Source organism: Bipolaris maydis (genome assembly GCF_028858645.1).
Source record: "Bipolaris maydis strain C4 unplaced genomic scaffold PSV08scaffold_8, whole genome shotgun sequence".
In the NCBI taxonomy this organism is placed as follows: Eukaryota; Fungi; Ascomycota; class Dothideomycetes; order Pleosporales; family Pleosporaceae; genus Bipolaris; species Bipolaris maydis.
The window spans coordinates 1,080,658-1,106,394 of NW_027093864.1; the positions used below are offsets into that span (position 1 = coordinate 1,080,658).

The 25,737-nt window shown below is 49.8% G+C and overlaps 9 protein-coding genes across 9 annotated transcripts; 4 read left to right on the forward strand and 5 right to left on the reverse strand.

Annotated features, from left to right (window-relative positions):
* Window positions 1-206: 206 nt before the first annotated feature.
* PSV08DRAFT_362866 (Pleckstrin homology domain-containing protein) lies at window positions 207-3,987 on the forward strand (the record flags this gene model as incomplete). Its single annotated transcript, XM_066093038.1, has 3 exons — window positions 207-588; window positions 640-2,296; window positions 2,364-3,987. 3 exons carry the CDS (start codon window positions 207-209, stop codon window positions 3,541-3,543), a joined length of 3,219 nt encoding a protein of 1,072 aa, XP_065949030.1. The 3' UTR covers window positions 3,544-3,987.
* On the forward strand, window positions 3,222-3,987 carry PSV08DRAFT_304330 (uncharacterized protein). Its single transcript, XM_066092637.1, has one exon. It carries the CDS (start codon window positions 3,546-3,548, stop codon window positions 3,822-3,824), a length of 279 nt encoding a protein of 92 aa, XP_065949031.1. The 5' UTR covers window positions 3,222-3,545; the 3' UTR covers window positions 3,825-3,987.
* Window positions 3,988-7,978: 3,991 nt separating this feature from the next.
* PSV08DRAFT_304333 (Alpha/Beta hydrolase protein) lies at window positions 7,979-9,402 on the reverse strand. Its single transcript, XM_014223260.1, has 3 exons — window positions 8,980-9,402; window positions 8,406-8,768; window positions 7,979-8,274 (listed from the first exon to the last, which is right to left on the reverse strand). Exons 1-3 carry the CDS (start codon window positions 9,346-9,348, stop codon window positions 8,098-8,100), a joined length of 909 nt encoding a protein of 302 aa, XP_014078735.1. The 5' UTR covers window positions 9,349-9,402; the 3' UTR covers window positions 7,979-8,097.
* Window positions 9,403-12,181: 2,779 nt separating this feature from the next.
* Window positions 12,182-13,526, reverse strand: PSV08DRAFT_304345 (chaperonin 10-like protein). The gene is made up of 3 exons (XM_014223261.2): window positions 13,290-13,526; window positions 12,920-13,239; window positions 12,182-12,859 (listed from the first exon to the last, which is right to left on the reverse strand). The coding sequence occupies exons 1-3, from the start codon at window positions 13,477-13,479 to the stop codon at window positions 12,296-12,298; spliced, it is 1,074 nt and encodes a 357-aa protein (XP_014078736.1). The 5' UTR covers window positions 13,480-13,526; the 3' UTR covers window positions 12,182-12,295.
* Window positions 13,527-14,175: 649 nt separating this feature from the next.
* Window positions 14,176-16,048, reverse strand: PSV08DRAFT_410233 (uncharacterized protein). The gene is made up of 3 exons (XM_014223262.2): window positions 15,740-16,048; window positions 15,555-15,657; window positions 14,176-15,497 (listed from the first exon to the last, which is right to left on the reverse strand). The coding sequence occupies exons 1-3, from the start codon at window positions 15,920-15,922 to the stop codon at window positions 14,272-14,274; spliced, it is 1,512 nt and encodes a 503-aa protein (XP_014078737.1). The 5' UTR covers window positions 15,923-16,048; the 3' UTR covers window positions 14,176-14,271.
* A 121-nt stretch (window positions 16,049-16,169) lies between these two features.
* Window positions 16,170-17,477, forward strand: PSV08DRAFT_304371 (uncharacterized protein). The gene has a single exon (XM_014223263.2). It carries the CDS (start codon window positions 16,329-16,331, stop codon window positions 17,343-17,345), a length of 1,017 nt encoding a protein of 338 aa, XP_014078738.1. The 5' UTR covers window positions 16,170-16,328; the 3' UTR covers window positions 17,346-17,477.
* PSV08DRAFT_45548 (Tim10/DDP family zinc finger-domain-containing protein) lies at window positions 17,465-18,001 on the reverse strand. Its single transcript, XM_014223264.2, has 2 exons — window positions 17,826-18,001; window positions 17,465-17,769 (listed from the first exon to the last, which is right to left on the reverse strand). Exons 1-2 carry the CDS (start codon window positions 17,916-17,918, stop codon window positions 17,584-17,586), a joined length of 279 nt encoding a protein of 92 aa, XP_014078739.1. The 5' UTR covers window positions 17,919-18,001; the 3' UTR covers window positions 17,465-17,583.
* A 141-nt stretch (window positions 18,002-18,142) lies between these two features.
* On the forward strand, window positions 18,143-19,516 carry PSV08DRAFT_402453 (concanavalin A-like lectin/glucanase domain-containing protein; the record flags this gene model as incomplete). The annotated part of the gene is made up of 5 exons (XM_014223265.2): window positions 18,143-18,432; window positions 18,488-18,511; window positions 18,584-18,736; window positions 18,786-19,046; window positions 19,097-19,516. The coding sequence occupies exons 1-5, from the start codon at window positions 18,322-18,324 to the stop codon at window positions 19,514-19,516; spliced, it is 969 nt and encodes a 322-aa protein (XP_014078740.1). The 5' UTR covers window positions 18,143-18,321.
* A 1,687-nt stretch (window positions 19,517-21,203) lies between these two features.
* Window positions 21,204-22,513, reverse strand: PSV08DRAFT_391713 (uncharacterized protein; the record flags this gene model as incomplete). The annotated part of the gene is made up of 4 exons (XM_014223266.1): window positions 21,204-21,445; window positions 21,507-21,772; window positions 21,848-22,279; window positions 22,335-22,513. The coding sequence occupies 4 exons, from the start codon at window positions 22,511-22,513 to the stop codon at window positions 21,204-21,206; spliced, it is 1,119 nt and encodes a 372-aa protein (XP_014078741.1).
* Window positions 22,514-25,737: the final 3,224 nt, after the last annotated feature.

Here is a 25,737-nt window from a genome sequence, read left to right on the forward strand (position 1 = left end):
GCACCCCTCCTCCACCCCCCAACCCTCGGCCATCTCCCTCTCGACTGCCCCAACCCACCTCCCACAACAACCACCACCACCACCAACACTGCCATTGCCGCCCGCATTCCACCACCCGCCCTCCACTCGACGTCGCCTGCTGGGCCCGGCCACACCACCGCCTCCCCGGCTTCCACCACGGCCTGTCTGGGGGCTCAGGCGCGCCCATGTCGTTTCTGGGCTTCCGTCCCAGCTCGCGCAGCGGCCACACGCAAAAGTCGTTCAACTCGCACGGCCACCGCTCCGACGTCAATCTTGCTTCGCAGCCGCCCCCTCCCCGCTCTGGCCGAGCTGCCACGGGTGCCATGGACATTGAAAAGAGTCGGACGCGCCGCGAGAGGACCTTCATTGGCAGCGAATGCTGCGTCTGCGAGGAGAACCTCGAGTACACGCTGCGCGGCGAGCGCATCCTGCAGCTGTCCTGTGGCCATGTGGCGCACGAAGCATGCTTCTACGAGTACATTCGCGAGTTCGAGTCGCAGCATTGCCCGACATGCGACGCCGCCCTCGCGCTCGACACTAGCAGAGGTGGAAACGTGCTAGATCTGGGTAGGCCGTCGCCAGAAGCTGTGCCGAGCAGCCATGCTGATGTGGGGACAGAGAAACTCTCAACCATTGTGCGTTCCGTCCAGAGCGACCCGGCCCCATCCCAGCACTCTGACGGCCACCGGAGCGCTTCAAACACGCCCACCCCGTGGGACAGCCAGACCGTCTCCTCCGACAGGCGGCATGACGACGCGTCCCATGGCCGTCCCCGTAATGGCAGCAATGCCTCGGCCTCGTATTCCTCTCTCCACCACCACAACCACCAGCGCGATAGCAGTCATAGCCGCGACCGTGGCTCAGATCGAGCCGGCTCCATCTCCCGTGCCCATGGCCGCAGCGACTCTGGCGCCACGGGCCTTGCCTCATCCAATGACTATGCCCCCACACACGAGGGCCGGCGGCATGACTACGATGTGCAGTCCATGGAAACCAGCCTCAGCAGCCCGCGCGCCATGCTCAAGAGCCCAATACCCGCCCCAACAGTTACTGTGCGCAGCGAATTCCCTACACTGAGTAGATCACGACAACAGCAGAGCCTCACTTGCCTCGTCACAGTCGAAGTCGTCGAGGGAAAATGGCGTCCGGATCCGGATGACATGCGCAGTGCTCCAGCCCTTCCTTCCGTCGCCAGCGTTGCGGAGAGCAGTTACACCCGCAGCAAGTCGCCTGTAAACAACAGACCATCCGAGCCCCAATACGAACCGGCAGAGGTCCTGGACGAGATTACAGAGGACCTCCATGCCCGTGTTGACAACTGGCACGGCTTGGACTTTTCGCGCTTCGGCAAGTTGCGACTCCACGGCCACATCCGCGTAGGCAAGGACCGTCAGTCATGGCAGGAACTCGAATGCTATCTCTTCTCCGAGATGCTCATCTGCGTCAAGGAGAAGAAGGTTACCCAGCCCCAGTGGGATGGTGCATCGCCCACAAAAAAGACAAAATGCACCCTCAAAGGCTCCATCCTGATCAAGAAGCACCTCAACCAGGTCGAACACTCGCCCGACAACTTGATTCTCACCCTCAGCCTCTCCGTCGCAGAGCTCCCGGCCTTTCATCTGCAGTTCCGAGACCCCAGCCAATTAGAGCTGTGGCGTCGCGCCCTCATGGACATTCGTCTCGACTTTCCCGTCGCCACCCGCATGCCCGAGTACGATCAGGACAACTCGGGAACAGAAGAGGACGAATACCGCCGGCCAAAGCGAGTTTCTTCCATCAATTCCTCTTACGGCGCAGCCAGGTCGACCATGACGGCGCCTACAGAGTATAGCACTTCGCGCGCGGGCATGCCGGAACCCCGTCTCGGTACCTCGGTACATGTCCCTGTCGACATTGTTGTCGTCATCCCTGTGTCTTCATCCATGCAAGGATTGAAAATCAACTTGTTGCGTGACACCTTGCGCTTCTTGGTAAACAACCTCGGCGAGCGTGATCGCATGGGTCTAGTCACATTTGGTTCAAGCGGCGGCGGCGTCCCCATTGTCGGCATGACCAGCAAAGTGTGGAGAGACTGGTCAAAGGTGCTTGACTCCATACGCCCGGTCGGACAAAAGAGCCTGCGTGCAGATGTGGTGGATGGAGCTAACGTGGCCATGGACTTGCTCATGCAACGCAAGTCGAGCAACCCTCTTTCGTCTATCCTCCTCATCAGTGACTCGTCCGTCTCGGATACCGAAAGCGTCGACTTTGTTGTGTCCCGCGCCGAGGCTGCTAAGTAAGTCCCCCCCTCCCCATCATACCACACTAAATACAACCTTGCAGTACTGACGTGCTTTCCCCAGGGTCTCTATTCACTCTTTTGGCCTAGGACTAACGCACAAGCCTGACACAATGATTGAACTTTCGACACGGACCAAGGCATCTTACACCTACGTCAAGGACTGGATGATGCTTCGCGAGTGCGCAGCCGGGTGCTTGGGCTCTCTCCAGACGACTTCGCATCAAAACGTGAAGCTGAAACTACGACTACCAGAAGGTTCTCCTGCCAAGTTTGTCAAGATCAGCGGCGCGCTGCACATTACTAAACGAGCCACCGGACGAGACGCCGAAGCTTCGTTGGGCGACTTGCGCTTCGGCGACAAGAGGGACATTTTGGTGCAACTGGCCATTGCGCCAGACACAGGTTCCCCCGAGCAGGTTCCCCAGGATCCTTGGGAAACAATTGTATCCGGCCTTGAAGCCCTTGGAGGTCCACTTGACCAGGACGACTCACGCACACTCAGTGTTGAAGAAGTACCATTGATCCAGGCTGATCTCACATATGGTGACATTCTTCGAGAAGGCTCCCTTGCGCACCTGCCGCGGCCATCACTACTAGCCATTACTTTACTACCTTCCAGCACAAGGAAGAACTCTACCACGGTTCCCCCGACACCCCCGATTCCGCCTCACCCACATGTTGTGCAGAGACGTATGGAGTTGCTCACGTCAGACATGTTGACACGCGCATTGACGCTTGTCTCACGAGGCCAGCATGAACGAGCTCATCACTTGCTCACGGAGACACGCAGTATCCTCAAAGGACTGGGCAAGGGTGGTCTGCCCCCACTTCCACCCCCTGGCCATAGGCGCAACGACCCATCCAGTGCAAACGGCAGTACAGAATCAGCATCGCCCACGACACACAGCGCCAGTGGAGACCCTCGAGCACGAACACCCTCACCGCATGCCGACAGTCCCTTTACGCCCGCCGCCGGAATTGATGTACGAACCATGCATGCCCTTGACGCAGAACTCGAATCCAGCCTTGAGTGGATCAATCACCCTGCTGTGTTTGGGCGGGATTCGCGCAAGGCGGTACTTCAGGCCATCGGCGTCATTTCATCACAACGAGCCTATACATTCAGGTCTCCAGCCGAGTCTCTCTGGGCAGAGCGCATTGCTGGCATCAAGCGTCTGTCCGAGCTCTCGCGCGACTGGCGCGAAACCGGAGACCAAGAAGCATTGATGGAGGAGAACTAATCATGTGCGCAGTCCTCTCTTATGGAGCACTATGTATTTGCCTGCATATACCCTGTACCATTCGCTGTCCTTTTCGCTCTGTTATTGACGTTTGGTTTATTTTACTTTTCCTTGTCTACTCTTCATGGCCACACTATTTTCTTTTGTTGGCCATTGTAGCATCTAAGCTGACTTCTGGCGCTACCTTTTGGGAGGCTTTTGTTTCGTTTGCATACCTTTTCGGCTTCATGATACCAACACGGTCTGGATCTCCTTGTATTGCGCGGGTTTGCTGGGCTTGACAAAAAGTAGGACTTGGGCGTCACCATCAACACATTATGTTTTAGAGGATACCACCTGTGCTTAGCGATTGATTGGCTAAACACAAACACACACACACACACACACACACACACACACACCACTATCTAGATGCACACGAATATCACACACTCCTGATTGTATAGAACGAATCGCACATTTCACCTTTTCACCTTCAATTAAACGCAATGTCTGGGCGGCATGTGCCGCCACGATGAAATGTTTGGCGGCAGTATGCGTACATGCTAAATGCATAGGTAGCATTCGCCGCGAATCTAGATCTTGGAAGCGGCGACCTCTTGGGAAGGCGCCATACGGCGACAGAAGCACCTGCTCTTATTAGTCAACACGCGCAGACCTGCTCTCTCCATCCACGGTGACTTCCGCTGTCAGGCAAGCTGGCACGCACCAAATTCCGGTAAAATTGACCTGTTCGGCGCACTCGGCGGCTTTTACCCCTCACCATTATGTCGGCCCCATTATACTTACACCACCCTATAACTTCATTCGGATATAGGCTTCGCATCCGTACCGTGTCCACACCAGCCCGTACCGTGTCCCTCCTCCCCGCTGACGGGCGATCTTACACTACACAACTCTACCATTAGACTTTATGCACGCGGCTCTATGCAGGCAACCAAAAAGCATTGGTTTGTTTATTTGTTGATCTTGGTCTTGTCCATCCCTCTCAGCCACCATTGCTTACGCCGGAATTCCATGGAGAGCGGGGCCTTTGTGCATAGCATATATTCAGATCAGCAATAACCAAGCCAAAGTGGACGCCCACTTAGGGTCTGCAGACAGGAGGTGCGCGATAGGACATGACAAGTAATGGCAATAGATCAAGACCTGCCGTTTTCGGGATTAGTCCCATCTCGTCTGTTGTTGGACGGGTCGTGCGGCCAGAGCACACAGCAAACGCAGCGAGTCCACATCGAATATCTGACTCATAATACCTGTGTTACGCTCACAAATCCGTTCCTGAGACATGGTATTCAGCCCAAGTTCCGGCTGCACGGGCTGTGCCTGGCATCTACTTACTGGCTTCCCACATCGCGGCTGGCCGTTGTAAGCCCGTTTGCACGGCCATTGTGACCACTGACGTCAAATACACTGACCTCGTTTGCCAATATCCACTCCAGCAAGCCCACTCACTCATGTGGGTGCTTGTCCCACTTTCCTTCCTCTCACTTTACTGGCTCCATCCTGGCTGCCCACGCGGCGCATGCAGCTTGTCCGAGGGAACATCAAAGCCGTCAAGACAAGAAGAATGCCAGGCTGTGAAACTGTTTCATCCCGGCCTTTTGACAAGCCCCCCCCCTCGCCCCGTTGAACTCCACACAAGCGAGTTCCTCAGCCCACTCAAGTCACCCGTGACCCGCGACAACGGTACCGCGTTGGCTGACCAAATCTAATTCTCCAAACCCAATACTCCAAGTCTTACATACTGTACTACCCATGCGAAACCTCTATACACCATCTTTTCTGCAATTACGGAAAGACGTCGCCACAAATAGCAGTCAAAGACATCACCATTGTCCGGGAGCGGGGATGTATGTACTTATCTAGGGAGCGGCCATATCCCGGGCCAATTCTCTCCAACCCGTTACAGAAGAAGACGCAGATGCGCTTCAAGAGGAGGCCCGACTTCTGCATCCCTGCTTCCTTTTTTTCAAGCTATTTGTCCCGCCCTTTAGGGTGGTAATGCAAATCAGATTCTCGCGGCACATGCTGAAAAATCCAGATGCACCAAAAAAAGTAAATTGGCACCAAATGAACGGCTCACACATATTGGCCAGATCAGCCAATCAACCCTCATGTATATACGAAAGACCTTCCAGATCAAAACGTCAAACACTTTCCAACTTAGCTTCTCCATTACACGTTTGATCGTCGTCAATTGTCTTCCGCTCTTGATTCCTATAGTCTCGCTAATCTTTCTCCCCCTTGCTCTTGCTAGCATCTTTTCGTTTGTGCAGACCTTCTGCAAACAAGCCCTTCGGTATCGACAAGTGCACGTGCATTGAGACCCTGGGCATGGCGTCTCCCTTCCATTCCGAGACGAGGCGGACGGGATTTCGGCTATGATCTTCAACCACGGCCAAGTTTCGACAGGGGTGGGGGGTTTATGAGCATGTGCACGATAACAAACGGTCTTTCCAAACGCCTATTCCGGTGTAGTTATACTAGCCGACTATCCCTCGCCTTTGTCGTCACAGAATGGTCATTACAATATGCACTTAGGCGAGCCCAGAAAACATTGTCTCGACAATTGCCCGCTGTCCGCTGCAGGTTCCGATGATGCAGGGCACAAAGGTGGTGTGCTATGGTGTCAAAATGCAACAACAGCTTTGTGCATCATCATTATTCTTCTCTTTCCGCGATGAACACGACACATATCGGGATGCATTGTTGTGGAGATGTGGTGGTTACGTTATTTCCTTTTATTTCCTATTTGCGTCTTGAGTGCTTCGCAATACTAATCATCATCGTCAGTTGCTATTCTCATTCCGGTATATTATTTGCGTTCTCTTCCTCTTTCCTCGCCTACGGCGCCTACCGTAGGGTTCGTTGACCGCATCGTTGCTTCCGATCGAGATAGTCCTACACGCTAGCCGCGAAACAAGTTCTATCCCGACTGTGCAGCAATCAGGTGCGCCAAAAAGCTAGATCCATACGTTCCTGCAAGCTCTGTCATCCAATCGCCCTGCTTTTGCTTGAGAAAAGGCAAACATATGCACGTTAAGTGCCCTCCACAGGGGCCAGGGGTTCGCATGCATTTACGCATGGACGAAGCGATTATTGGATTATTACCTTGATTTTTTTCCCTTTAGTCTGCGAGTCGGAATGTGAGGAGGGGTAATGATTAAGTAGGTGTATAGACAAACTCATAAGGTAACCATCATGCTATTGTCTGGTCAGTTTTAAACCCCGGTCCCCGGGACACATCTAATAGCATGTTTGATGTCAATATATATGCATCGCTATCGCTTTTTTTTTCTTTGTTGAACATGAATTAGGAAACGATGAACGATACCCAATACCCGGTATCCACGGCCTCACCGACAAGTCACGCAAGCAAAAGAAAGCACAATGAACACCCCAGAACAGAAGTACATGCTGCAAAAGCAACGCAATGGCGTTTTACAAGTGCACCTGAAAAGCCACAAAAGTTGTTCCCCAAAAGTCTTCCTGCACGTACAATTGAAAACGGGCAAGAAAAAATCGCCCAAATGTATTAATAATACCATCCTAACTAATTTTGGTGCTCTACCTATTTTCTTTTCCTACCTCGGCCCTTCTTTATTTTGGTTTTTTCTAACAAGACAGACGTAATCCAACCCCCCCCCCCCCCCCCCCCCCCCCAAGGAAAAACTTCAAAACCTTCGTACGAGCGCGGAGTAACATTTGCATTGGTCCACGACTGCTTCCCGTCCGCCATGGCGGGCCGCTAAAACCCCACACAAGTAGACTATCCGTATCCAAGCGTCCCCCCCCCTTCACAGCCACTTTGCTTTGTAAAGTACTCTACTACTACTCAACAACAAACCTCATCCTTGCTTTTTTTTCCACTTTTGCCATTATGCTCTGCTTTTTATTTTTCACACCTGCCGCGCTCCCCGAGCAGGTTTGATCTGCGACTTCCCCCGGCCTTATCGAAAGGCTTCCCTTGTTTAGTAGGGCTTGGGGAGTGGGGGGGGGGGGGGGGGCTTGGAGGTGGGTGTGGCCCGGGATGGTGAAGCAGAGCGGAAGGACAACGGCGTATTGTCCCAGTGTGGATCTTGGCTCGTATGATTTTCCCCGCACACCCAAGAGAATTGAAGGTTTTGGCTAAGCTCCACATTTGAAGGGGTGGTGTGGTTGTCGGTGGAGATTTGGGGGGAGGGGGGGGGGGGGAGGGGGAAAGGGTCCGGCAGCTGGGGCTGTGCTGGTGACCGGGGGAAGATGCGAGCTCTTTTTTTTGTTTTTGCCACGGGAAGGGCGTTGGCGTTGAGTGGCTGATTATCGTGACGTATCCGAAGACGTATGTAGTTGTCGTGATGGAGTTGCGTATGCGTATGTGTGCATGTGGGAGAGTGGGTGGGGTATGTTCACTATATGGCCTGACGTGGAATGCTCTCTTTCTTTCTTTTTTCTTAAAAAGAAAAGGAAAAGAAAATAGGGAATTCTAGTGTATCATGGCACACGAACTGAAGTTTACGTATTCTAGGTCTGTTTTTTTTGTAACAAACAAAAAGGGTCAAGCGAGATGCACTACTTGGCATACTTTTCAACAAAAGCAATGGTATGCTCCATGACCTCATTTGGATTCGAGGAATTCAGAAAGTGCTCGCCGCCTTCGATTAGTTCGAGCCGTGCATCGGGCGAGTTTTTGAAAAGCTTGATTTCCTCTTGGGCGTTCGCAACGGTGTATACCACGTCTTTTGTTCCCTAGGAGTTGTGTAATGTCAGCAAACATATCATACTTGGGAAGTTGCCAGCTTGACACTTAGAGAGAGAATTCTCATATATTCAACGACTTGTAAAAGACGGAACCAAAGAAACACCATAAGAAAACTCACATGCAACCATAAAACTGGACAAACGACATCCTCAGCTCTCAAGTGCAATCCATCTCTATCTCTCAGATTAATCGCCGCCATCCTCATCCTCTTCCTCCCCTCATCACCCGTATAATTCTTCTGAAGCTGCTCCGTCCAGAATTGTTTGACCTCCGCGGAGCAATCCTGACCAAACCCTTGGCTAATAAGGAACTCGGCGAATTCCTTAGTAGGCACAAAATCGGGAGTGGGCTGGTTATTCTTTGCGCCGAAGTCGCCCGTGATGAGGTTTGCGAGGGCATCCAAGGCCTGCCAGCAACCAAGTTGGCGACTACGTTCGGATTCGTAGTCGAGTGATGTTCCAAGAGGAATTATACCTTGAATCTGTAGGTGCAGCAAAAAAAAGTTGACACCAGGCGGTCAGCTAAACTTTCTCTCTTCTCGTATACAACTATTTTTTTTTATTTCTCCTCAACATCACATTTTTCTCTTCTTCCATCCCCTCCCCCATATCTTCCCCACTCCCTCAAAAGAACATCTCAAGAGAGTGTTGAAAGATCCGTACATGGAAAAAAAAAAGAGAGAGAAAACATACCTTCTTCCCCCCCAAAAGCGCCATTCGAACCGTAACCCAACCCCCCTGACTCGTCCCCATGACAAACGCCCTCTGCACCCCCAACGCCTCCATAACCTGCAAATTCATCACGGCAGTATCCCAATACGTCCAGTGCTCCGCCTCATGCGCCCTCGTCTGCCCGTGTCCCAGCAGCTCAATTGCCAGCAGGTTCATCCGGCTGGTAAGCGCATCGTTGGCGAAGAAGGAGTCGAAGAGGGCGGCGGAGGTGAGGAAGGAGTTTACGAGGACGAGAGTGGGTTTGCTGGCGGTGAAGGAGGGGGAGAGGCGGTACGAGGCGGTTATGCCGCCCAGGTGGGCGACGGTGATTGTTTGCGTGGTTGTTGACATTGTTTTGTTTGATTGAGAGTGATAGAAAGAGAGAGAGTTTTTGAGAGTGGGCGCTGAGGAGGGGTGGTGGGGCTTGGTGTTTAAAAAGAGTCAGTTGATACTGGAATGGTTACTCGGTTACGTATGTCATGTTTTGGGGGGCCTCATGTGATACTGTTTTCTGGGTGGAGGGGCTGTGCTTTGACATTACGACAGCTATAAATGCCTAGGTTCTGCTGACTGAATTATTTGGGTTGCGGGGCTTTTTTTGATATGGTCTAGAAGGGCTTCTTCTGTAAGTCTTGGTTAGCAGGGTAAGATGGTTGAAATCACGGGCTGACCCCTACTGTCCAAAGTTTAAAAATGCGGCACGCGTTTCAGGATGCTGAGATGAAGCTTCGCCGGGTGGTTTCGGGCGTTCTGATGGTTCATTTTGTCAAGGGTTTAATCTCAAAACTTTTTTTCTAACTGTATTGCATAGCTACCAAGCCGGCGAAATGAGGATTACTTACTATATGGCTTGATGCTGTGTGGACCGTGCGCGACTTGTTTGGGCTTTAGATTGATGGATGAGGGGTCGGCACATGCGACGTGATAGTTTACTACGTGGGATAAAATAGAAGCATCAGCAGAAAGATATTTCTAGATTTGGATATAGGGAGCTAACCTTACACTGTACTTTTATCTGGCATTCTCCGGTACTAGGGCTTGTGCTACTGTTAACGCATCTCTAATGAAGGGGCTCAAGTCTTAGTTAGAGAATAAAAGGCAGGCTTCCCCGGAAATATGAGTATTCGGTAGGATATTTATATCTCCCTCGAGATTATTGGGTCAAAGATCATTAGTGATTCAGTAGAACAGGGGCAAATCGGGTATCAAGTGTATGCTTAGAGTATATGATTTTTTTAAGCATCTAAAGAGCTGCAAGTATAGCACGCCGGTGATGGATATTCCATTTGTGGTTCACATGTCTAACCACGTATCTACTAATTAATTAGAGCATTCGTGGCTAGATTTACGCTTTGTGGCTACATGTATAGCATTGGCAGTGTTGTTAAGAGCTAGTCATCGGTAGGTAGGGCCAAAAGTCGAAGCCGTAGCTATGCAATTTACAGTATTGAGACACTCAACTCCAATAGTGGGATCGATATCGCTAAAGTCAACTCAACAGGTTCAAAGAATAACCAAGACTTGATCTTTGGGTCATGTATTTGACACGAAATACATACAGAGGAGACATGATTCTCTCTTCTAAGTACTCATAAATTTCGTTATGATCAGCGAAAAGCTGCTTCTTCTTTTTCGGGAAGCTCACTTTTTAGAATGGAACCAGTAAAATGATAGGACTGATGCGGTGTAAAAAAATCACCATCAAGCCGTATCAGGCGCGATCTTCTAGTGTTAGTAGCAATTCTTGTAGCAACAGAGACGAGCAATTTCAGCCCAAGCTGCATCCATGTTCATTGAATTTTACAGGCTGTAATTGTGATACATTGTATCTCTTGGGAGCAAGAGCTGTCAGCAGGTGTTGCCCGCCCTCTCATACAACCGACAAAGTCATTGTGTGATGAGTTTTAGACAGTTGAGACGGACCCTTGTGATATGGTTTGTTCCAAAGTTTCATTATACCGTTCTCAAGTGTCTTCAATGAAGAATAGTAGATCATACTTCGAAGGCAAGATTACTCAATGCATTGCCTAGTTCTTGTAGTCAACAGAATTATAATCCAGATCTCTCAACGTGGCGGTCGATTGATACATGAACATACATAAATAGAGGCGTAGCAGCTATCTACATCTCAATCTAAACACTTGATACTCGCTGTCGATCGACTGAATAGAATGTTTCTGGAAAACCCAAAGACCACCTCACACCCTCTGTCAGCTACAACTAGACAGACTTCGCTCTTTCCATACAAGCCTTAATCCTCTACGCATCGAAAACCCTGGAAATCGATGGAGTTCTAGAAACAGTTCTGATCCTCGATGATTGTAAGCTTTACATTCACTGAAATCATCCGTGAAGGCTCTTTGCTATAAATGCTAACGATAAAAGCATCACTGCGCCCAGACGAGTTCAGCAAATCCTATCTAGCTCTATCCGCAGCACTTGAACGCATTTCAAAGAAAGAAAAACCCAACTCTTAACCAAGGTGTCTCGTAAGTAGGCCAATTTATCCAAGAAAAAAAAACAGTACACGAAGCCACTAGGAACTAACATAAGGGTTTCAAAGAAGACGACCTCAAAACTACAACTATCGATTGGCAGTCAGTATCATATATTGATGACATTAACTGGCTATGATACTCATGCAGTAATCCCCTATACACGTAATAATTACTAGAAAGATCGTCCCGTAATCGAACTCGGAGCACAGATTGACGAAAGACCAATCCTCTGTGCGTGTTAGCGTGAAAAATGCAATGGCATTTTAAGAATGGGAAGGCAAATTTCATTGGGAACTATTCGATAGCTGAGGAATTGGTGGCGATAAGGCCCAAATAGTAGACAATTAAGGTTGCAGGGTCTTGGCCTAAGCACGTGTATGTAGTGTAATCATTGCGTAGCCTTATACAATCGAATGTTACGTATATTCATCTGTGTTGCTTTGGTTTTGTTCGTTTTCCAAATACATTATGCTGACAGTCCTGGAATTCTCAGCTTCCGCTTCAGCGAACCTAGGATTACTGCTATAGTATCTGCGGTCTCTCTTATTTGCGGTGGATGAGATGCTCATAACATGAGCACAGTTACTCCTGTACTATGGTGCGACACTAGAAGCGATAAATTCCATGACATCTCTAAACTGAATTTACTTGCAAGTTATGTTGATTGACGTTGAGTGAGTTAAAATGCGACGCAGGATACATGTTCTATTTCATGGATATTCATTACTCTTGCCTAATCATTGGTTCTAGATCGGATTTCAAGTCCATGAGAAACCCCGAGACGCCATCTAATCAGCCCTCTAATTCTCAAGAACATACCTGTACCTCGCCTTTCCAGCCTGCATATCCACAACCGCATTATTAGCATCGCTCATAGGCCTCTTCTGCACCCACGGCTTAATCTTCTTCTCAGCCGCCAACTCCAACATCTCCTTGATCTCCCACGGCGCACCGATACCACTACCGGCGACGCCAATTCCCCTCCCGAGAAGCGTGAAAGCGTTGATAGGAGGTAGCTCGCCCTTATCCGGGGCACCGACTTGAACGAGGGTTCCGTGGGTCTTGAGCAGTCCGAGGTATCCATCTAGCGGCATCTTTGCACTCGAGACGGTGGAAATGATGAGGTCCAATGTGCCGGCATTGTGCTTGGCCCAGTCTTCGTCTTCATCAGTTGCGATGTACTTGTCGGCACCCAGCTTGAGCACGTCGTCGCGCTTCTCAGCTTTGCGGCTGATTCCTACGACTTTGTCGGCACCCAGGGCTTTTGCGAAAAGAACGCCGAAGTGACCGAGACCTCCGACTCCGACGATTCCTACGGTTTTGCCGGGGCCGCAGCCAAATCTTCTCAGTGGGGAGTAGACGGTCTGTTTGTGGAATATTTAGCAGGTGCTTCATTTCCATAGTGAATCGAAGCTACAACTTACGATTCCTCCACACAGCATGGGTGCAGCATCAGCACTTTCCAAACCTTCGGGAATTTTGAGCACAAAGTGTCCATTGGTCCGGTTGTGCTTTGCGTATCCTCCGTAAGACTTGCCCTCGTCACCGGGGTAAATTGAACCGTAGGTACTGACGCTACCGCGCTTGCAGTGGTTTTCAATGCCATTTGAGCATTCAGGGCAATCTGGCTGCAAGCAAGAGCGTGCTTGTGCTCCAACACCCACGCGGTCACCCTCCTTGATGTGCTTGACATTCTTGCCAACCTTGACGGCTTTGCCAATGATCTCGTGACCGACAACGCAAGCTGCGGTATGTTAGCATGCCGGATAATCGATAGCAATTGGATATACGTACGGTATGGGGTAGGTGCCCAGCCAGAGCTTAGCATGTGCAGGTCTGAACCGCAGATACCGCAGTGGGAGACTTCAATGTCAACATCATCCTCAGTCCACTTCTTGGGCTCAAACTGGCCCCATTCCATCTTTCCCTTGACACTCTCCTTGTCCTTGCCAAGCCATCCCTCGAATTTGGTGTCTGTAGTCATTGTGTCTTTGATGCAAATGTAATGTTTAGTGTATGTTTATGTATCGTTGTAGGCTTGAAAAACGAGTGTGGCTAGAAGGGCGGGAAATCCCTCACATATATCTGTACATATGTAAAGCCCTGGTCATGATCTCTGCCGACGGCCCACTATGACGTGTCCATAGATTTTTGTCCGTCTGGAGCAGCCTCCAAGCGGAGTTAACCCATTGACTCCGGAGGTGGCCCGCAAATTTACCTGTCTCTTGGAGCTTGTCGGGCCGTTTGATCAGTCGAGGTAGCAGGGGGACCGTCATCGACTCGACGTCAAGCGGCCTCCTACTCTGCTAGTCAACGGCGGCTACCTTACTATTACAGTGGTAGCCACCGAGCTGCACGTCATGAAGAAAAGTCGTTACCCGCTATGCCACTAGCACGCGGAGCAGAATTGCACTTTGTTCTCATTGGATGTGTGCTTCGCGCTAACAGACTGACATACATCGGCCCAAGGCCGGATCCATCGAGAAGACCGATTGATGTAGACAGCTGGTTTGAAGCTTTGTTCAAGTAATACTGGAGTTACAGGAAGGCGATAGAGAAAGCCGTTAAGTATCTTGTGCTGAACAGTGTAGATTGAAGCGCACGGAGTTATGCCCCGCGTCCGCAAACTCCCGGTAGTGGTCCGACATATAAGCATACCTGTCTCGCATTGATATTTTTGTTGGGATAAGAATAGAATGTTGAGTTGATATTTTGTTCGTCAAGATACTGTACATACATGTGTAGTAGAGAGTTTCTCGTAATAGTGGCTCTAAATTTACCGGAAGCGCTCGAATCGCTCTTCCTCAGCCAACCTCTTATTCACACGCTCAATTGTTTCAGCGCTGTATAAATCTTCAGGGCTTTTTTCTCCCTTCAATATCTCCTTCTCGTGCTTGCCTGCCTCTTCCTTAGTCATGAGAACCAGATCTCTCATCTTGAGATGGCTGTTCTTCTGTCCTGGAGTACTTTGGTCAACAAAGCTTTCCGTTGGCTTCCTCCATCTTGACAATATTAAGCGTGTCGATAGGCCGCTGATTATGCTTTTTCCATTGTACACTTCTTCTACCAAATAACCAACATCGTCTTGTGTGATGGGAATCTTGAGACCGAGAGGATCTTCGCTGAACAGTGCGCGAGCCAAGCGTTCTTCAGCGCCTTGGAGAGCGCCTAGAATACCATCGTACATCTTGTCTCGAGATTTCGATGGAAGATATTCATGTGGGTAACCCGAAATGGAGAGGATGACATGGTTGGCAACGGCCAGGCCAAAGATTGCTGGCATGGTGCCTAAAACTGGCAAAATCCGTACCCGAAAATCTGCGAGAACTCCCAGTTCTCCAACGTTGCCTTTTGCGAATTCTTCTTCTGAAAGCGGTTGAAGTTCAGCCTTTCCAGGGCCTGGCCTCTCGGTCGAGTAAACGACAGGTATCCCATCTTTTACGCCTTTCAACCGCAGCTTTCGTCTAGTGGACTTTGAAAGAGGGTCGTCTGTGCTTGCTGAAATGTCGCCAATGAAGATTCTGGTAGGATCGGACTTGCAACCTGCACCCATAGAGGAGATGACCTTGATGTTGTTCATGTAGCAGTAGGCCAGGAGAGCAACTTTGCTGTCTATGTTATCAATGGCGTCTATTACAAAATCTGGTTGCTGGCCATTTAGAGGCGCCAATTGAGCAGCTGCAGTCTGCTCACTGAACAGCTCGTTTCGGCATTCGAAGTGGGTCCATGGTGTGATTTGTTCGAGCCGCTTGCGGAGACAGTGCACTTTGGGTGTTCCGACGTCTGCCAGAGTTGCTACTGCATGTCGGTTGAGCGAAGACAAAGTAACTTGGTCAAAATCTATGAGACGGAGCTTGGCGCATCCTGATCTTGCAAGAGCTGCTGTTGCATGCGATCCAACTCCACCACAGCCGACTACGACTACGAAAGCGCCCCGTAGCTTCGCAAGTCCTTCATCTGTAAGAAAGACCCGATTTCTCGCCAATTGCTCGAGGATAAGATCTAATGATCTCGTGAGAACTCAATGTAGTTGTTTTTCCAAAGACAGTGACGTCTTACCGTCGTCATAATCGCCTTTTCTCGCTCGCGCGGCGAGTGCCATGCTGCGCTCATCTTCTTTACTTGGAGCAAACACATGTGAAGCCGCACCATATTCAGTCAGCTGTAAAGCGTCAGAAAAATTGTGGATTTCCAAGAACGAGGCCGTTATGGCAAAAGTCAGCCGGCGCAATTATTGTACTTGCTCTTGACGGACGGTGGTCTTCACTAAGATCTGGAATAGACGCTTTCAAGTCTGCTACTCTCGTCATGCGTCGGGCCTTTTGATAACCAAGAATAGCACTTCCAACTACAAGGCCTGAGACGGCAGCGGTTGCCACGAGCTGTGCATGGTGGGACTCGGAGGCCCGCGATATCCACGAAGGCATCCTGGTGGGGTTGAGTCGCACAGCGTGAGAACGTGCACTCAGTCTATAATGCTATGACCATACAGGAAGAAAGCAATCAATGAAAAAGAAAAAGGATTGAGAATTCTGCGAACTGAGAATGGCTGTGATGATTTTTAGTCATATTGAGAGTGCTGGCAGGCTCCCAGTTGTTGACGCTAGTGCGGATGCGGTAAGCGCCGAAGCCTGCTTTGAGAAAACGCAGATGACCACCAGCATGCAAAAAGCAGCGAGCAGCGAACCATACGGGGACAAATATACGCGTTGAGACCCTCCTCGCGCGCCAGACAGGACGCTGGACTGTGCGGGTGCCTTGTCGCCTACAAGAGGCCTCCACGTCCACTTCTACCCCTTGCGGCCCTCCATCTCCGAGGACTAAACTGCAACCATGTCGAAACTGACATTCGCCTTGATCGGCGCAGGCGGTGCTGCTGCTGGAGCCGCAGTAACAGCAGCGCTGTACTCGACCAGAAGAGACAACTTCCCGCACACGCCAGCTGTCACGACAACCACCACGACAACCGTGACTGGATCCACACGAGTAGCCCCAATTCCCTCAGCCCCAACGGGCCTCGCAGTTCACGCGCCTGCAGTTGCTGCCGCTGCTCGCAGAGCGGTTGTAGACCCCAATGGTCTCTTCCAATATGGCTTTCCTGGCCCGGTCAATGACCTCCGCCCTGCTGCCTCTCTCACATCGTCGTACGACCGACGGACGCGAAACCCAGCCTGGGTAGCGGAGCACATAACCCCAGAGTCGCTAGCAAACAACAACGCGGATCGAAAGCACAGTGTCTTCGTCGAGGATGTCTCAATCCCTGAGATGTTCCGCGCAAAGCTCAAGGACTACCTCCGCAGCGGCTATGACCGAGGCCACCAAGTCCCCGCAGCAGACGCAAAATGGAGCCAAGAAGCCATGGACGACACCTTTGCGTTGAGCAACATGTGCCCGCAGGTAGGCAATGGCTTCAACCGCGATTACTGGGCCCACTTCGAAGACTTCTGCCGTAGACTCACGCAGAACTATCCTTCTGTGCGCATTGTAACCGGCCCCTTGTATCTCCCCAAGCGCGACGAGGACGGCAAATGGCGTGTCTCATACGAAGTCATCGGCTCGCCGCCCAACGTTGCCGTCCCCACGCATTTCTACAAAGTCATTTTTGCCGAAGACGGCAAGCTAGGCGGCAAGGTCGCACTGGGAGCGTTTGTGCTGCCCAACGCAGTCATCTCCAACAGCAAGCCCTTGTCGGACTTTGAAGTGCCCATTGAGGCGGTGGAGAGGGCAAGTGGCTTGGAGTTTGCAACAAAGCTGAGCCCCGACAGGCGGAAGAAGCTGTGCCAAGAAGTCAACTGTGGTCTCATTGTTAAGCAATATGCACAGAGACAGAAGTCAGTCGACAAGCAATAACTGAAAGTTAGAGTTTGGTATTCAACCACATGTCTTATCTTCATACACAGCTCGTGTTGCTAGTCGTACATTGTATAGTACATTTTCATATCGATACGTCACCCTACTCGTACAGATGGCATTTCTCATGTTACCCATGCGCCCGGAAAAGCGAGACCGTCAGTCTCGTCTATTCTGTATATTTTGCCATGGCATCGTTCCTCTCACAAGCTTTTTCCTTGTATCCTACCTGCAGAATTTAAAAGTTCTGCACCGCGCCGCCCTGGGCGCTTTCACGCTGTATCCTCCCGACGTATTGCTTGCTGACAGTGTTCCATGCGCTCATGTACTTTTCCATGCATGCAGTGAAGCAGTTTTCTTCGCCTTTGGAGAGGGATGTGCCGGGCTTGGGGACGCAGCGTTCAAAGCAGTGCTCGTTGAGTTTCTGTGAATTCATTAGTATAGGGAATTTCAAAACAAACGCAAAATGTATAGGCGTACCTCGACAAGCATGCGTGCATTCTGCATAGCGGCCTCTTGCTGCACCTGGCGCATGACGGCCGTCTTTGGGTCGCTGGGGCCTAATGAACTCATTGTGAATGTTGTGTGTTTTTTTGGTGGAATTGGGGGTATCAAAAAATTAAGGATTGCAAGTAAGGTTTGTGAGTCGTTGGGCAGTGGCTCCCGCGTGGAAAAGTTGTCGACGTCAAGAGCGGCGCTGCTCGCTAGCGTGGTTCCGCAACCCAAGACCCCTGCATTGCACGCGGGAGTGATAGAGTGGCCTTTCCAAACCCCAAGTCTCAGCTTTGAGAACTCCAGCACGTCCGAGTCGCCAACCCGTGCTGCCATCTTTTTTTCGCAGCTTCAATCTCTCGAGGCTTTGTTCCTTTTCAATTCCAAGACAGAAGTCTCCTTCCATTCTTTCTGCGCGCCAATTTGTCGCTTGGTACCTTGGGGATCGCCCGTCTCAGGCAGTAAGAGAGAACGTTGTGCAACCATGTTGCTTGCAAAACCATGGGCAAGCTTGTGTTTGATGGCGGGGAGCTTGACGGGCGCATGGGCGCGGTCTGGAGGATTGACCGAAGATCCTGATATCAAGGCCATCTCGGTGCGTTGTTGCTACACAATGAGTTGAGGGGCCGTTGTCGCTAATCGGAACATAGTTGCGGACACACACCCTCGAGCCTGTAAGTCGCCTTTTCGCACCGTATTTACTGCTGGAGGCAGAAGACTGGGATTTGCTCTGACACTTGCTATAGCCATACCTCGACTCGGACATGCAAAGCCGTTGGTGGGACTTTGGCGGAGACACCATTATTCGGACGGATAAGTACATTCGACTTGCTTCCGACAAGCCCTCGCGCGATGGCTGGATCTTCTCGAGAGTCCCTCTTACGGCTACAAATTGGGAGGTTCGTTCCAAAACTACGGCACTACTAAACCAGACACTCACACGAGCAGGTCATGTTTGAGTTCAAGATTCACGGACAAGGAAACCTTTATGGCGACGGCTTTGCCATGTGGCTCACCAAGCAACGCGCACAACCAGGAAATGTCTTTGGCCATACCGACAAGTTCGAAGGCCTCGGCGTTTTCTTCGATACCTACAAGAATAACCGCCCAGGCACCGTATTCCCATACATCATGGCTATGAACGGCGATGGAAACACGGCGTATGACAAGGACAACGACGGCAAGGCTAACGAGCTTGCTGGATGCTCGGTGCGAACGCCCTAAAGTTTGGAATATATGCAGTCTAACAAGTGAATCAGGCCCGCGGCATTCGCAACGCGCAAGTCACAACCAAAGCCCGCCTCACGTACTTTCAAGAGCAGTTCCTCCGCCTCGAGATCCAATACAAGGCTGAAGACGAATGGACCATGTGCTTTGAAATCCCCAACTTCAAGGTCCCGCCTGTTGCATACCTGGGCTTCTCTGCCGAGACTGGTGAGCTCTCCGACAACCACGACATTGCTTGGGTCAGGTCAACAAACCTCTACAAGAAGAGCCCTGGTGCAATGCCATCGACAGGAGGCACTGGTGGCAAGACCGCTTCATCCATGACCCGCGAAAGACCCAGCGAGGGAAGCTGGACATGGACTTTTGTAAAATTCGTGCTGTTTGGTATGGCACTGACTGGTGCATACGTCGGTTTCACCGTCTACAGGGCCAGGCAAAGAGACCGATTCTAGGGGAAGAATTCATATCTGAAATTCAGTGGACAGAAAGGGCGAAGCATCTGGAAACGTCGGAGATTACAGATCGATGGGTGCGTCGAGATTGGGGATAAGTACGATTGGACAGCATTGTACAGTGTTAGATAATGGAGTTGGTGGTATGAAAACGGCCTGGAAAAGGCCGTGAACCTTGTTTGCAGTTCCCTAGCATATTTCCGTATTGCTCTACATTTGGTCTATACCGAGTCACAATCGCACATACAAAATTCATTCAAAGTAAATATATTGTCTCCGCTCATAATAACAGATCTCTGCACTGGAGCACGCAGGAGCTGTCGATGAAAGCAAGTGGAGTGGGTTGAGGATTGTTCTGGCATCCATTTTAGGTGGCCTGGCGACATGGAGAATAGGAAGCGGCCATGATGTTGGATGCACGAGTTCTGAATAAGTGGCATCGAGGTTCATTCGATCTTCTCAGTCTGATCATATGTGCTTGATGTACGATACCTAGTGCAAGCTTCAGCACTGGTTGGCGGAATCTGAAAATAAGGTCCTTGCGACGGATGGCAAGAAGAGAAAGAAGCCCACGGTTTGGAGGGGAAGGTATTCGTCTAGAGAGGTCGGCAATACTGCTTTTATGGGGCCACTCTTCGCCAAGCTATGGCTTCCCATTTGGGTAGGTTTAGATCTGATGTTGATAACAGGCTTATTGACATGCAGCTTACGTCACTAGCGTCCTATTAGCGCGGTCCCGTGATTACGCGCCTGCTCAACTTTTGGCGCGTTCCATAGTCGGCTTCTCTCACCACCCACAACCCGAGCTGCGAGTAAGTGATACCACATCAGTTTTCCTTCCCGTCTTGCTTGTTTTTTTGGTGCTATCGAAAAAGTGTCAAAGGAAGAAGCAAGATTACGCTCTGGCTAACTCAAGTTAGACCCCAGTGAACGACAAACCTTCCTCACAAGGCGATGCTGGGGACTAATCCCCCCTGGCGTCTCACTGCATGACAGACAAGAACGGAAAGCGGAGGGGGTGCGCCATCATACTAGATGAAGCCATACCACCGGCCACATCATTGCACAGCGATGGGCCACAGGTGGTTTCGCAAAGCTATTGGGTTCACCTTCACGACAAGCCGCAGCCTCAGCCTTTCCCACCGCGCACTGAGGACAAAGTAAAAGAGTTGAAGCGCCGTGCTGCCTTGCCTCAAGCTTGGAGGACGTTGTTCGCTTGTGACAATTTAATTGTAGTTTTCAATCCGAGCGCCTTTGCCGTCGAGGCATCGCATAGGTGGGGAAGCGTGGTCTTTGTCGTTGGGGCTCGCTGGTTTGCGCGGCGGTGCTCCTGTAGGTGGGTTGTTCTTTCTTCTTGCCAAGTGCCCGTTGTGCAGACGGACGAAAAAGGGTCCAGTGATGATGTCCCTGTGGGGCATCAAAGCCAAAGTCGAGTTGAGGAGCCCGTTTGTTGCCTGTTAAGAGGTCGAGAGACTGAAAAATGGGGGACAGCTGAGGTTCCTTCTGAGGACAGCAGGAGAGCTAATCTGAGGACCAAAATATATGGCATATATTTTCTTCGAGTCTTTACCATGTTGGGCTGACGTGATTGATCACCAGGCTTCACAAAACATCTTCTTTAATGCATGAAAAGTCTAGAAATTGATATATAACTATATATATATATATATATATATACACGCCTACTTTACTCGTACAGGTAGCAAAACGGCCCGTTGACTGTACTGACTAGGTCCTTGATCTGCAATGGCTTGTCGGTCCTGAGTATGTCCATATCGATGGTGTCATTTAAAGTCGCCCGTCTGCTGTCTGTTCCGTTCCAAAATAGCGTACCACCCGAAATAACCTGCTGCCTATTCGGAAAGTCAAGCGCTTGCCAGACCGCATATACCAGATCAATCATGCCATGATGGAACCAGAAATAAACATCTACAACACACGGTTTGTTAGTAAACGATCGAGCGGCAGTGGGAAAAAGGACTGAACGTACCACCAGGTGAAGCGTAAATATCACTTCCCGGATCTACACCGACGCTGTAATGGCCCATACTGTGGACACTTGGGTTTCCCTGCATATGTGTCTGGAAGGATCCAATGTCCGTGTTGTTCAAGATGAGACCAACGACTTTTTCCATTGTGCCATCGCGTCGTGTAAGATAGCTGGAAATATCACGTCTGACGCAGCGAGGGTTATATCCGAAGCCATCCGCACGAGGGTTCGGTCGGTCAGGCAGGTTCGTTGCGAGCCCGCGAGGTCTGGGCAAGATGTGTGAGTTGGATTTACTATATTGAGGAGTGTATTTAGAAATGGCAAGAAGTGTAGCAACTTACCCAAGGTTCATTTGCAAGCCCTTGAACGGTCCACTAGCGATACAACCACCGCCTTCACCAGCAGGTCTCTGAGCCGTGCCATTTACTTTCGTCTTGTATCCCTGGCCACCAAGACTTGTCGGGCTACCATCAAAAAGTGGGCTTGTCTCCAGGCTTTGGGACCATTTCGGCCAGTTCCAGTATGGCTGTGTGCCATTGTAGTGGCACTCGTTTCTCAGCGTTTCTTCAAATGTAGCCATATAGTAGCGGTGCCAGGTGAGGAAGTTTCCAGTGCCGTGGATGTATGGCGTCTGCTTCATGTGGACAACGATGAAGTCGTCATAGCGGGATTTAGCGCCAGGGTAATCGACAGGATCCAACTTGGATGGCTTCTTCATGAGGCATTTCACAGCAGAAATGTAGCGGAGTTTAGCTCCAACGGACAAGTCACCCCTTGTTATCGAGTCAGTATTGCGAAAGAGGGAGAACTGCGAAGTAGACGACGTACCATTCTCGACGGATGCGCAACTTGTCCTTGGTACATGTTGTGGAATTCCTAATCGCAGCGTTCATGGCCGGTCGGCCACGGGCCATTAACGCATGGAGAGGATCTGCGGACGCCAACACACTAAGAAGTGAAACCGAGACAAAGAACGCATACAGCGTTCTGAAGTTTAGCGCCGCCATTTGTGTCGGAGTAGTCAAAGGAAGTAGCGATCGACAGTGAGAGCTGGACAACACACTCTGATGGACACTGGTTCAACTGCAACATGGACGGATCTTTATATATACATTCAAGATCTTGTCGTTGCAAGCTTAGCTATCTCCCAAGCGTAGTGAGTGATAGATGAATAACGCCGGAGCCCAAGATTACAAACGCTCTGACCATCTAAAGAACGGTCTATTACATTTTGCATCTGCATGCAGGAAAGCCGGATGGGAAAGCACCGCCAAGAACTGTGGCTCATGAGACTCTGAAGGGCCTCCCATGTATGTTGTTCGGGCATCGAGTCAGTGACGCAAGCAGCTCATTTGCAGGTACTAGGAACGCGTAGTACTACATAAAGTCGGAAGTTCTATGGTAAGACTTTCTAGAATAAATGAATACTAAAATTACTGGTGGAAAACGAAACCGCAGGAAATGTAGCAAAACCTCGCGCATCGACCTCAATAATTCAAGGCTTTTTTCCTTTGAACATCTTTGGAAGTGTTTGAAACAGCTAGAAACACTAGGTGACTTTTGCCGGACAACGCAACCCGCAACAATGCCTTGTCTTGCCAAAACCTGACACAATGCGGTGGTTAGGATACCCCAGCTACGAATACTCTGCTAGTTATCATATAAAGATTTATAATATCTCCGATCAAACATTGCCAAGACTATCGCATTTGGTCCGTTTCAACTTCGTACGCTTGGCTTCAGTACAAGTCCAAGCACACGGAGCTAATAATATATTACCAGGCTCGACTTTCTCTTTTCGCACAACTAGCAATTAGATGTCATGATCTGCAGAAGGGAAAAAAACTTCCGATGCGCTAGATCATGGATGGTAAGAAAAAAAGGCTTTGCCAATTGCGACGTGCGTTTGATCGTGCGTGGTTCGCCACATTGCACTTGGAGATATAATAGTAATCAAGCCTATAAGCATAGTTGCTTATTACCCAAAATAAGAACTTTCTCAGTCACGTCATTGCCATGTAGCATATACGCCTATACGCTCATGAACCAAAATAAGCGAAACCGTCTCAGTTACAGTCATTTGACCTATAGACGGCATCACTGGGGTTCATCCAACTCTTGGCATACTACTAGTTTTTGTGTGTTATCACTGTTGCTCGGGGTTCTGCGCTTGTGTCTTTGTAAGTATACAGTAAACTCATGACATGTGAAGATTGTCAGCGCATACGCAGGTAGGATTGGTCGATGTTGCGATTTCCCTTACAACTGGCGATAGTAGTTCCGAGTTTATATGGGTCGGCCCTTTGCTAGACTAGGGAAGTAGATCGCTATTTAGTTAGAGCCGTACATATTACTTGATTTCCGGGATGTGTGTAATTTAGTCCGCGGTGGCTCGGGGCCCGAAGTAGATTGTGCGTGGTTTTTTTGTGGGGTTCCATCAGGGTTGACGGACCGAGAGGGAATGTTCTTAGTGTGTTATACGGTTGGCATGATGAACTGAAAGGTATATTAGTATTTTGTTATCGTTGAAGACTTGGTTTATATAGCCCAGTGAATTGCTTTAGTGAGTAGACTTGCTATTGATTGCGCAAGAAATACTCCGTACGCTATCCGAACGGCCCTACCATCCTGTAGCCTATCCGCATCCGGAGGGGGCATATCTTTCACACTACTTGGGAATTTTCTAAGCCATTCTCCAAGCCAATAGTTCAGTTGTTAGGCAACTGTATCACTTAGGTTCTATCTTAGTGGGACTTCTACGACATTTTTTAATGGGCAAGAGTAGAGCTACTTGTTCAACACGAGTGAAGAAACGTCCAACTAGGTAACAAAGCGTTTATAAGAATCACTTCGTGCTAAAACATCAACGCGAACTTTGAAGATCAACTTTAGACATCGCGTTATTAAGAACTTTTAGTCTCAAGTGTAGAGCCCATAACCAGCTGAGTGTGGAGCCAAACGACCGTTAGCAGTTGAGATGATGATTGCACCGTTCAGAATCATAATCACTGCCTAAGATACCAAGCTCTTTACGAATAGTGTCACGGCCAAGTACTACCCGATCTGAAGATCGATCGGCCCAAGCCGGATGATAACGGCTACGGAGCTTGACGGAAGACCAAGCCTGAACTGTCAAAGCCTTAAAATTGAAGCTTCGCCCAACAGAATATTCCGTGTATAGTATTTCCGAACGAGTAGTAGATAAAAGCTACATTGGAGCTCTGTTCGAGCTCAACGGACATTTTATCACCGTTGTTCCATGAACTTGACCATTCTTCTACAGCTTGTTATTCACAGGCCACATAACCTAAGGAACGACTCGACTCGACTCATCAAAGCTCCCCTACACCCTCAGAAAATCTCCAAGCACACTACACAGTCCCTCTAAACACCACACATATCCAACGCAACCTCAAAACTCTATCACGGCTTATATCGCGTATAACACTTCTAGACCCAATACTTTCCCCATATCCCTGAAGTCCAAGCGCCCCGCCCATGCTTTCTCTACACGATCTTGGAACGCGAATGTAGTCAGCACTTGGCGTTTGAAATAAACAAGCATTTCACTTTCGCCAAATCCCACTACCGTGTTCACCCGGTATTTTGCTATTATAAGAGTGTGAGGGTTGCACAGAGCGATTCATGGAGATGCGGTTGAGCTTGTTTTGATCCGATTTTGTGGTACATAGAGCTGGGGGGTGGGGGGTGGGTAATGTGGGTCGATTTGGGGGGGGGGGGGAGAGTAAGTAGAGTGGGAATAGCTGTTATTTCACTCAACCCCATTCCAATAAATCTGCCTCATACATGTATCATTACTCGTAAAATCAACTACCTCTTCCATTCGGACACAGCTAAACAAAATCACCCTGTTGTAATGCAACAAACACGGGCCAAGCATAACCTTCTCATGTTGTACCCGCCCAATCCAGATTGGGAAAAATTGAAAGAGTGACAACTACCATGGAACATTACCACAACCCCACACATCCCCATCTTGTCATCCACAGATATCGAGACCGTAAATAGCTAGTGCTCCAAAGGTCATAGCAATCACATGCGAACGTAGATTGTGCTGAGAGAAGACAAAATATAACGTATATATGCCCAGTGTACAACGAACAAGGTTGATGCGTCGGCGATTCTTCACAAGTTGCGGCTATCTACACGCAGGTGTGCAGAGTAGTAGCCTTGGTATTTTCTTAAAAAGGGAGTATCAAAGAGAACATTT

What these genes read in the sequence shown, in the direction of transcription:
- PSV08DRAFT_304330 (XM_066092637.1), top strand. Translation starts at nt 3,546, where the DNA reads ATGTGCGCAGTCCTCTCTTATGGAGCACTATGTATTTGCCTGCATATA.
- PSV08DRAFT_304333 (XM_014223260.1), bottom strand. Translation starts at nt 9,348, where the DNA reads ATGTCAACAACCACGCAAACAATCACCGTCGCCCACCTGGGCGGCATA. An exon ending in CGCTTTTGGGGGGGAAGAAG is followed by an intron (nt 8,769 to 8,979) that starts GTATGTTTTCTC and finishes CTGCACCTACAG; the next exon opens with ATTCAAGGTATAATTCCTCT. An exon ending in GTCCAGTTTTATGGTTGCAT is followed by an intron (nt 8,275 to 8,405) that starts GTGAGTTTTCTT and finishes CACAACTCCTAG; the next exon opens with GGAACAAAAGACGTGGTATA.
- PSV08DRAFT_304345 (XM_014223261.2), bottom strand. Translation starts at nt 13,479, where the DNA reads ATGACTACAGACACCAAATTCGAGGGATGGCTTGGCAAGGACAAGGAG. An exon ending in CTGGGCACCTACCCCATACC is followed by an intron (nt 13,240 to 13,289) that starts GTACGTATATCC and finishes AACATACCGCAG; the next exon opens with CTTGCGTTGTCGGTCACGAG. An exon ending in CCATGCTGTGTGGAGGAATC is followed by an intron (nt 12,860 to 12,919) that starts GTAAGTTGTAGC and finishes TTCCACAAACAG; the next exon opens with ACCGTCTACTCCCCACTGAG.
- PSV08DRAFT_410233 (XM_014223262.2), bottom strand. Translation starts at nt 15,922, where the DNA reads ATGCCTTCGTGGATATCGCGGGCCTCCGAGTCCCACCATGCACAGCTC. An exon ending in AAGACCACCGTCCGTCAAGA is followed by an intron (nt 15,658 to 15,739) that starts GCAAGTACAATA and finishes GACGCTTTACAG; the next exon opens with CTGACTGAATATGGTGCGGC. An exon ending in AAAAGGCGATTATGACGACG is followed by an intron (nt 15,498 to 15,554) that starts GTAAGACGTCAC and finishes CGAGATCATTAG; the next exon opens with ATCTTATCCTCGAGCAATTG.
- PSV08DRAFT_304371 (XM_014223263.2), top strand. Translation starts at nt 16,329, where the DNA reads ATGTCGAAACTGACATTCGCCTTGATCGGCGCAGGCGGTGCTGCTGCT.
- PSV08DRAFT_45548 (XM_014223264.2), bottom strand. Translation starts at nt 17,918, where the DNA reads ATGAGTTCATTAGGCCCCAGCGACCCAAAGACGGCCGTCATGCGCCAG. An exon ending in ATGCACGCATGCTTGTCGAG is followed by an intron (nt 17,770 to 17,825) that starts GTACGCCTATAC and finishes ATGAATTCACAG; the next exon opens with AAACTCAACGAGCACTGCTT.